Below are 11268 nucleotides of genomic sequence, written 5' to 3' on the forward strand. Positions count from 1 at the left end.
CCCACGTTTCACAACAGAGTGACAAAAACGAGAAGCCCGTAAGCTGCCCAAACACCAATTTAGTACAAGCCAATGCTTTATCCACCCCTCTATTACGGCATGCATAAATGGATGAACCTATGGTCCAACTGATAAACTTCACATATCTTGATGTCTTTGACGAGAAATTATGTTTGCATTGTCAGCTTTCTGACATATTAGCAATGCTTCTGTTGAACCACATAGCAAGAATCACAAGGAAATGGGCGTAATGAATAATGAGGATCGTCATTTTGAATTTTGTTAGCATTGCCTGCGCGATAGTCGATCCTTTGGATTTTGAGGTATTGGCCAAACAAAAAACACGACCCGATCCTACTCAAAACAAACCTGAAACGACGACGTTTTAACATGCACCCAGTAACCTTAATGAACTTTGTCACATGGAGTGAGCAGAACCATCTCCAGCTCAATGTGACAAAGACCAAGGAGCTGGTGGTGGATCTAAGGAGAGCCAAGGCAGCAGTGAGCCCTGTTTCCATCCAGGGGGTCAGTGTGGACATCGTGGAGGACTACAAATACCTGGGAGTGCACTTGGACAATAAACTGGACTGGGCCAAGAACACTCAAGCCCTCTACAGGAAGGGCCAAAGCCGTCTCCATTTTCTGAGGAGGCTGAGGTCCTTCAACATCTGCAGGACAATGCTGAAGATGTTTTATGAGTCTGTGGTGGCCAGTGCTATCCTCTTTGCTGTTGCATGCTGGGGCAGCAGGCTGAGGGTAGCGGACGCCAACAGACTCAACAAACTGATTCGCAAGGCCAGTGACGTCGTGGGGGTGGATCTGGACTCTCTGTCGGGGGGTCAGAGAGGAGGATGCTGTCCAAACTACATGCCATCTTGGACAATGTCTCGCACCCACTCCATGGCTTGTTGCTCAATCACAGGAGCACTTTCAGTGACAGACTCATTCTCCAAATGCACTACAGAGCGCCACAGTGGCCATCAAACTTTTTAACTCCTCCCTCTAAGTGTCTCTCACACCACACACACACACACACACACACACACACACACACACACACACACACACACACACACACACACACACACACACACACACACACTTAGAGAGGTTGAAACTGGACAATATTATCTGTATTATCTGTTTTGTGCAATAACACTGGCCTGACATGTGTGCAATCTCAAATACCACAATTATTATTATTATTATTATTATTTAACTTTTCACCATTCCAAATCCTTAATTAGTGAATTATGTAATAATGTATAATAACATTCCTTTATGTAAATACCGTACGTATCCAATTCCTTATATTTCTTATTTCTACTCTATTTAATATTGTGCAACTACAACACAGAGTTTCCCTTCGGGGATCAATAAAGTATTTCTGATTCTGATTCTGATTCTGAACCCAGGGAGCACCACTAACGTGCCATCTGCATCTTAAGGCTAAGGGAGAGGCTGCACCAAGCTGCGAGACAGTTCCCGCCTGCTTTTGGGAAGAGTAAATAAAATAAAAAAAACTCAGAGTAGGCTTTGTAAGTTAATTCTGTTGTATTCAAGCCAAAGGACATAGGACCAAATAATAGAATTGCATATTTCCAAATGCATTCCCAGTCGGTAGACATGAAGCAAGAGTTGGAAGTTACTGGGTGACACATTTCTGCTGTAGACCCTGGATGGTGTGACAGACAACGGAGAGGATGATGACAACACCACAAACCTGTGATAAAAGACTGGTCTTCCAACGTATTATTTAGTGGCCTTGAAATATATATAAATATATACACACACACACACACTTTCATTCTAGGTATAACGATGGTGAATTTGGCTAACCTTTTGCTGTTCATGAAAATTCCGAAAACGACAGACCTGTCATGTATGTCAACGGTTTCCATACCAACTGTTTCCATACTTGTAGTGTGTGTGTATATATATATATATATATATATATATATATATATATATATATATATATATATATATATATATATATTCCATTGCATGCATTGTAAAGGTCAAACAGCTAATACCTTAAAAACTATTGAAACATGCAACATCAACAGTTGTAATTTCAGATATGAAATTCCAGAAAAAGCCAAATGAATGAACAAAGTAATCCCAAATTGTTTATCTCATTAAAATACATTTATTTTTAATAGAGTTGGAGGCAACAGAATGCAATCATCCAGTGTTGGTATATAACACTGTCATTGCCCAACAAAGTTTTTCTCTAGACTCAAGAATGCATGATGTCGAGCAGCAGTGATCTCCACAACAAAAAATACTATACAGTCTTCTTAAGGTTAGATCTACATATAATAGATTACAAAAAGCTATTGTTAGAGGCATAATAACACTAAAACATCACATGTGAGAAGCACTTTGCATTAATCAAGTGGGGGAAAAGGACAGTGTGACTAAACAGACGACTTTATTAAAGGCTACTGAGTTCAGCTGAATAAGCAAGCGGCAAAGTATTTGTTTGGACAGTTGGAGCATTCAGAAGGCACTACTTTACTGGCTGGTATAGATGAGCAATACGGCGGGCCGCATTTTGGCTGTTCTCCATTGGAGAAACCTATGAAGGCATCTGTCCAATATTAAATTTTCTCATTTTTTTGTGCTTTAATATATCACAAAGGCAAACTTTCTAGCATGTCCTTGAGAACACCTGCTTGAAACAATACGCCACTTTTAACCCAGTGTAGCACTAAGTGAAGTGTAAAAAACGTCATAGCAGTTTCTCTAACCTTACATAGCTGTAAGGCTGTAGGTCATAACATAAAGACACTTCTCTAAACACAAGTTTATAATAGTTTTTACTGTCCTACCTGACAAGAAGATGGACAATGACAGGTATGATCAGGTGGTTCAACAGTGTGTTAACGGTTAGCTTATTTGTTGCCTGGTGACCAATGAATTTCCTCCTAATTCAATCTGAATTCAAATGTCTTGCACAGAGAAATAAGCAAATAACCTTGTATATAAATAGAGTAAGGCATTGGATCCCAGTCTTCCACGGTCAACTGTAATTAATCTTAAAATGATAAGAAAATTTAAATGAGAAAAATCTAAATTTTGGCTTATGAAAAGTACAAATGTGTATGTGTTGGAAAGGGGCATCTCTTCAATGATATGCAGGGTTACTAACACTATGTTAACTAACACAGAACAGCAATTCCTCAAAGGCACTTCTTTTAGCTTGGCACACAAAGTCAACAGCTATTAATAAAACATAAAAAAAGTCTATATAAATTGAGGAGAGTTTACAACAACATTCTTTCCTTGATGTCCTGAGGTTGTTTTATGTATGTACATGTACGTGTGTGTGCCTGTGTGCGCGCATGTGTGTGTGGGCTTTGTCACACATTCTTAAAGGATTCATTTAAACAGGTTTTGGTTGAGATTGAGTTTTTTGTCATTTTTGTATGTTTCTGTTTTCTTTGGCAAGTGCAACTGAATTCTAAGACAAGTGTAAATATGTCTGGTAGGATGTAGTAATGCAGGGTAAAACTGGTATTGTGACAATCTTTTACTCAGACACAGACACACCCACAGACACACCCACCCATGCAAACCAGGCCAAGGAATGAAGACCCCAGTCAGAAGAAAAACCTTGTGAAATACAGTAGCCACTAATCATGTGACATCTTCCTTTGAGATATTAATTATGTATGTTGCTCCTCTCCATTGTTTCCTTCACTCCTCCTCTTGTTGCTGTTTTAGGAGTAATTCCAAACTGTGAATAAAGAAGGGAGGAACCTTTTAGATAAAAGACTTATCAAGATCCACAATTCAGATCAAACTAAAATCTCTGTAAAATAATTATAATTACACTTGAGTGGTAATTAATTGAAAATCACCGCTTGTTTTGAGCATCTGAAATAACACAAACTGCAACAACAGTGTCAACAAGAAGCTTGTCTAACCACAGGCTTGATACTCACTAACAATGATGATGATGATGATCACTATGACAGCTATCAGGATGGCCCACATCTGCAAGGGGGAATGATACAGCAAATTCAGTGTGACACACATTAACTTCAATGACTGACAGCAGTCCATCATCATTTGTAAAACATTTTGTTTAACAATATCAATTTTGTTTGTTTCACTTTAAGACCAAAATAATTTAGACTACTTCCAGTCTGGAGATTTCTCATAAGGAGTTAATTTTATATCAGTCAATAATTTAGTTGATTTGATTTAGTCTTTCCAGTGAGAAAAAGGGTGTGTTTTTTTGTTTAGGCACCTTGCAGTTCTTCCACCAGTACTTCCTTTTCAGCTTAGCTGCACTGGTCTCGAACTGGGAGGCTCCAGCCTGCAGTGCGTCGGCTCTGTCATCTAGTTCAGAAAGCTTCTGGTCACGTTCCAGCACTTTGTCCACATTAACACGCATAATATCCACAACCTACTCACACACACAAACGAGAACAAAAGATTTGGTTTATTGTCAGTACTTTTTAAAAGACTGTCCCTTGGTGTACTGGATCTGAATATTAAGGCGCTGACATACCAAACCAATTATCGGCCATCGGGCAGTCTGGCGAGGTCAGTGACTCAAATCTGTACGATGTGTTCCATGTTGTTGTCAGTCGGAGGAGCCGTCGGCTTTCATTTTTGCCGATTTGACTTGTTGAATTGGACAGTGGGCAATCGGACTCATTGACTAATCTGATTGGTGGAGTGCTAGAACTTGACAAGGGAATCAGTGCACGAGAAAACTGGAGCTGACAACAGCAGTATTTTCTTATTACTAGGCATCGTATTTTCTTCTGTTCAGCAAGTAATGACAACGATCCTACTTGACTACTATCAACACTATGAGAAGAAGGACTGACGACAGCATTCTCTGTGTTTATTATGTCTAGAGAGAAGTTCCATCATTTACAGGTTTCATTTTTTGTGCAACAATACAGATTAGTGCCGCCTGCTGTTATGGGGACTTATTATGTATTGTGCACGCGCAAAACGTATGCTCAAGTCGGCATTGCTTCAGTGTGTTCCAAGGCACTTTCTTTTTTCTACCTTGGGGAGCCGACTGATCAGTCCGACTGCCTTTTCTGCCGATGGTCGGCCATCGGGCTGGTGTGTCAGAGCCTTTAGGTAATCCTTACTAGTCCTACTTGAAGATCAATTTAGCACTGCCTTAATTATCTATTTTAAAGATAATACATTGGAAATGCACATACACTGTACATAAAGAATGATGACATCAATACTGTAAATAGATGCTTGAGTAACCTCAAATAATGTCACCTAACAAAACCACAAAAACCACAAAATTCCGCCTCACTGTAAAATGGTTAATAAAAAATGACTTAATGACAGAGTTAGAACATGACAGGCATGCATGTGCGTGTGCACAGACAGTATTGCGGACTACACATAACCCATATGTTCCACTGATCCACAAATCTCACAATTGCCCCTCCTCTCAGACTGGCAGCGTCGAGAGAAGCGTGCAGGCCCATGCAGGTCTTACATAACCATGGTAGCAGTGGTTATATAATTCTCTGGCAGCCCTGGTAGCACTAACAGTGATTATATAATTCTCTGGCAGCCAATCGGAGGCTTTGTTTGTGACATGTAAGGGAAAAGTTCTGTTTAGGAGGGACTAACATCAAGAGGGCCAAAACTGAAAAAGAGAACAGTAATTATTAAGAACAAAACCACAGGGGGAGTGAGACTTAGCAGCCATTTGTTCCTGATGGCGTCACTGACGTAGTTTTGAATATCAATTTTCTCTGGCATGTGAGCTGACATCTGGAGGAAGAGCACATTGTGGGGATTCATGACACACTGCTGCCAGGTGTTATGCAATCTCTGCTTCAGACAGACATTAAGGAAAAAGGGAGTTAAGGCACTGACAACAAGGAAGCTGTTGCCTGTGAGCGACCGTCACCCTAGTTTTGGAGATGTGTGTCCCGCACCATTGCTAGGCAACGGCTTTGAACTGCCTTTTTGAATCGGCGTCGGTCGAATAGCCAATACATCTGATTGGCTGTTCCGTTTGAAAAATGGTAGTGAGGAAAGCAAACAAGTGACTGAAGAACACACACACAAGACTCTTCCCATTTATCATCTCATCTGATTAATCCTGACCTAATTTCCTTTTAGAATGTCATAGATTACCTCTGCCTGCCGGCATGGAGAGTTATTTCCTGTCACACAGGTAGGCCTGCACGACTTGGGGAAAAATATGAATCCCGATTTTTTTGCTTAGAATTGATATTACGATTATCTTCCACGATTTTTTTGACCATGACTAAACCAAACAAAACAAATCAAATTGTCAGTACCAAACTGATTTTTTGGCACCTATGGCACATTGCGCATCACCACAAGCCTGTAGGCCTAGAGGCTTCAACGCCGAGAAGGGAGAGCACTGCAGCGCTTGGGAGTACTTTAAAAACCTATTCCATACAGTCTATGTTTAAAACTCACAGAAGAAAGTAGTAGCGTTTGTGATGCAGTTGGCTCCCAAAATTTATTGAGATTCAAAGTCATTAAAAAAATTCAAAATTAAAAAATGAATCATGCAGGCCTACACGCAGGTGCCAAACATAGGCGGTAGTTGGCCGTCACTGTTAGTCTCTGTGTTGTGTTCAAGCACAAAGTTTTGACAAAGGGCAACGTCCGGCGATAAAAGGCGATGCCACAGTCAGCCTGCGTCGGCACTATTTTGTGGCCGTCAGCTTTGTGTGTCAGGGCCTTTACACAGAGTGGCTGAAGATGGAGAGAAGGCAGCAATCAGACACGTATCATACCTCATCCACCTGGGCCTGGGTCTGCTGCAAGCGCCTGTTGCCCGACGCTGCACCAGAACCTTCTGGACCGGCTGCTGACCTGGTGAAATTAGGAAAATTAAGTGTAGATATTAGCCTTCTGTGAGATTACACAAAAAAGGATTTTGCATACCATGTCAGTTAATCTGCATCTAAACTATTAAGACACATATGACCAATAACAGCTGGTAAAAAGTAGGGGTGGAGGAAAAAAAAATGGATTCTGCATAGTATCATATTTTAAGTGGCAATTCTGTACTGATACACAGGCGCTAAGTATCAATCTTATATATATATATATATATATATATATATATATATATATATATATATATATATATATATATGTTGGTCAATTTGTCTGCTTGATAATCCCATTTTGCAGCAATAAAATTGAAGTGATATGAACAAAGAGAAATGTATATTTTTAGACAAAACAGATGTTGACAAAGTTTCCTTTTGGGGACATCATTTGAAATTGGGAAAAAATTAGAAGTTGGAAAAAAGGTTCCAAATTGCAATATATTTCAGAATATTGCAATATGTTTAAAATTGCAATAATATCGTATCGTGGCATAAGTATTGTGATGATATTGTATTGGGAGGCGTCTGGTGATTCCCACCCCTAGTGGTAAGTGGAAGCAAACTGGTCTATCCCACTAGTAATATAACCCCTGAACACAGTCAAACCACTTTGACAACAATCAGTATGATTGACCAGGCGGTTCGTGGCGACCATGCGCTCCGTCTGCACCGTCACGATCATGCTGAACGCAAGAAGCATGAAACCCGTTTAAGAGTAAAATGACGTCATGCACCCAGCCCCTCTCAAACAGCAAACATGCCTCTGAATTCTTAATTTCCTGAAGCTTGTTTTGTAACTTGGGAAGATTGTTTCTAAACAAGGACAAAAGTATAAACCATGGTAACTGGAACAAGGAAATTAAACTGTTTGCTTTAATTATTTATTTCTGGGTTTCAGCCTTGATATTTATCCTTGTCCCTATTTTCCTCGGTCCCTACAAACCTTTTTACAGTGGTTACCTACTGCCACCATCTGGCATGAGACAGTAATGCTCTGCAATGATCACACTTTTAAGAAAGACAATAGCTTATTATTACTATTACAGATTATTCAGGATTTATAATGCCTCCATAAAAGAAACAAGTGGGGCAATTTACACCACATGCTTAGACTGTAAAAGACAAGTTCTGATTATAGACTCTGGAACAACATTTTAAATCAATAAAATCCTTCTTTTTTTTTTAATCACAATTTTGTGTCAAATTATTGATGTCTTTACTAAGTAGCCATGCAATAAGATGGATAATAAAAAGAGAGCGGGTCGATATTGGCCTATCATAGACGTATTGGTTGCAGTGTATATGTTGTCAGATATGAACGTTTTCTTACAAAACGTATGCTTGGAGTGATTTGGAAATGTTGTCATTAGGTTGTTTGCCCAGCAGAGCGTAGTCAGCAATTGACTGATACTGGACATAAAGTACTGATGTTTAACTTGCTATTTATTTTAATATATTATTCATCTAATTAAGACCTGCATCACCCTGTTGGAGTTTAATTTGCAATAATGACCGCTTGCTTTACATTATGAAAAACAATTGGGCTGTTGCAAATAGCAAGCAAGCACACCCATGCATACTAAAATACAAACACAAAGTCCACAAAACAATTTAAAAGATCCCTTATCATCCCTTGTGGCAAACAAAGCTATAAAATTAAATAGCTTCTTGGTGAAAAAATTGTAATATCTGACTTACATTTAATCGAGGAATGAAAAAAAAAAGTAAGAACTGAAAAGGGCCAAAGACCCTGATGACGAGCAGTACAAATCCTCACATTATCTTTCACAATTCTCCTGGCATTACAGAAACGGGGGGGGGGGGTCTGAGTTTCACGATTACACCCTTAAATATGTTTATGAACATGAGGAAGCAGAGTGGATCAATAATGAAAGGATGTGTTACCATATATTCAAGCTAACTACTCCATCCACTCTCTCCAAACTCCCAGTAAATGTTCATACCCAAGCATTATGAGCCAGAGCAAGCATACCACCAGCGCTTTGGTTTAGAATCAATATGTTGTGGCCAGGTTAGCTCAGTTGGTAGAGCAGGCGCACATATATAGAGGTTCACTCCTCAACACAGCGGCCTCAAGTTTGACTCCGACCTGCAGCCCTTTGCTGCATGTCATCTCCCTCTCTTTTCCCTTTCATGTCTTCATCTGTCCTGGGGAAATAAAGGCCTAATAATGCCTAAAAAAATATCTTACAAAAAATCTAAACGACATGTTAAAAATCCTGACGTACACTGGTAGGTCTGCACGATTAATCTTTATAAAATCGCGATCTCGATTCACCATGTTCACGATTAAATTTCGGAAAAAAAATGTAAATGACCTTGATTCTCATTTAACTTTACGAGCCAACTGCATCCCAAACGCTACTACTTTCTTCTGTGAGTTTTAAAAACATACCATAGCGCGCAATGCTCTCCCTTCTCTGCATGCCTGTAAACATAGGATTCAATTGAAGGCTTGTAGAGATGCGCAATGTGCTATAGGTGCCAAAAAGAAAATCTATGGTTGTTACTGCCAATTTTGTTTTGTTTTGTCATGGTTCCTGTGTGCAATAAACATTAGACTTCGTAAGAAAAAAAATCGTGGCAGAGAATCGTGATAACAATTCTAAGATAAAAAAAATCTTGATTCATATTTTCCCCGAATTGTGCAGGCCAACTAGGGCAGGAGACAAACCTATTTGACCAAAAGCTTGTTGATCATACAACCTGTCTGTCATAGAGCTGAGTGGCTTAGAGATAGACAAACATCTGTCAGCATTTCAGAGGCGACTGCGCCTGCGCCCCCCGTTTCCATAAAGCGTATATGTTAAGTGAGAGATACACTCACTTGCATTCCAGCCAACAACTTAACAAATTAAACTAAACACAAAAGGCATTTAAATAAAAGAAGGATATAGATTAAAATAACACATCAGTCACGTAGTGCGTTCTTTTATTTTGTGGAAGCGTTTTTAGTCAAAGGTAAAACACTTTAATTAGCGTTACTCTCTTCTTTATCCAATTATTGACTAACGAACTGAAAACAAAACGTACGTAAGCCATAAATACATTTCCTGTTTTAAATTGACATCTTAAAGTTACCACTAGCTAATTAGTTACTTGGAACGTTACTTTGCTCGAATTGTTGCTAATTATTACCAATTACAGTTACACTATTTAAAACTACAACTAAACTACAAAATGTTTTCAGCTTGTTTTTAACTGAATGTATACACGTATAGCCAGACAGGTATTTATGGTATATCCGTAAGTAGCTCGCTCAACCCATTACGTTACATATAGCTAGCTAAAGTTTTTATACATAAGGTCAACAAAACATAGGAAAGGCTAAACTAACTAGCGTTAAAGCTCATTGGCCAACTAAAGTTCCACTGCGGACGTAACACAAGCCTGTCCTCTACAGCAACATGTTTCCTTTAATTGTCTACTTTATTAACGTTAACAAGTGGACGTTAAGAGTTTGTGTTGGCCAGAGTTACCACGCTCCAATGTAACGCTGCGATAGTTAAATAGATAGCTAGCTAGCTTAGCTAACTCTCAACCCTTGCTAGCCATAGACAGATAATTAAAGAAAGGTGCTAGCACTTGTTGCGCGCTAGCTAGCTAGTTAGCTAGTTGCAAAGTTTTGGGCGTTGTTTTTTTCTGTGATCCTGTGTCACCAAAGTACCTGGTATGTTAGGCAGGTTTTCCCAAATGACATTTGAATTTTTAAAAACGGTTCGTATAAACGTGATAGACTTACATTGTGAAAGGAAATTTCTTTGAACGACAACGACGCTGTTTCTCGACTGTAAGCTAAAGTGTCAAGCAGTAACAGTTACTGCCGTGGAATGCTGCCTTCCAATGCTATCGGAAATGGGAAAAGTCATACGTATGCAAACGAAATAGAGGCTAATGTACTAAATAAAACCAGTAAAATGAGAATTTTCTTTTTTACTCGGTGTACCAAGATGTGATGGAAATTAATATTATGATAATAAAGTATATAGAATAATTTTTAGTACAAATAATACACAAAAACTAAATTGTAAGCCTATTTCTGATTGTATTATTCCCTATTCACCGTGTAATCATGCACAATGTAACTCTGTACAACTAAATAAAATATCAAATAACCGGCTCATGTTATCTGGTACTTTTTGTTATTATTAGATTAGAAAGAATTAAAATACACAACTTGACGAGTACAACAATACGCTTGCGATGACAACTTGAAGGCAGCATTAAAGAGGCAGTAGTCTGTCGCCCTCCGTGCATAGCTCCAATTGTCAACGCATTACATTAAATTCTTACATCAATGGGAGCTTTTACTTAAAAATATATAATGATATGTCATTAAATAGAAGAGAAACGGTTTAAATCT

At 38.9% G+C, this 11268-nt stretch overlaps 1 protein-coding gene across 1 annotated transcript; it reads right to left on the reverse strand.

Annotated features, from left to right (window-relative positions):
* Positions 1-2132: 2132 nt before the first annotated feature.
* Positions 2133-10766, reverse strand: vamp3 (vesicle-associated membrane protein 3 (cellubrevin)). The gene is made up of 5 exons (XM_032512560.1): positions 10648-10766; positions 6783-6861; positions 4265-4423; positions 3957-4008; positions 2133-3748 (listed from the first exon to the last, which is right to left on the reverse strand). Coding segments are annotated over exons 1-5 (309 nt in total). The 5' UTR covers positions 10650-10766; the 3' UTR covers positions 2133-3731.
* Positions 10767-11268: the final 502 nt, after the last annotated feature.

The sequence above is a fragment of the Etheostoma spectabile genome, chromosome 4 (genome assembly GCF_008692095.1).
Source record: "Etheostoma spectabile isolate EspeVRDwgs_2016 chromosome 4, UIUC_Espe_1.0, whole genome shotgun sequence".
NCBI classification, from domain to species: Eukaryota; Metazoa; Chordata; class Actinopteri; order Perciformes; family Percidae; genus Etheostoma; species Etheostoma spectabile.

Coding starts and splice junctions, on each gene's coding strand:
- vamp3 (XM_032512560.1), bottom strand. Junction 4,424..6,782: donor CCCAGGCCCAGGTGGATGAG/GTATGATACGTG, acceptor GTGTGTGAGTAG/GTTGTGGATATTATGCGTGT. Junction 4,009..4,264: donor ACTGGTGGAAGAACTGCAAG/GTGCCTAAACAA, acceptor TCCCCCTTGCAG/ATGTGGGCCATCCTGATAGC.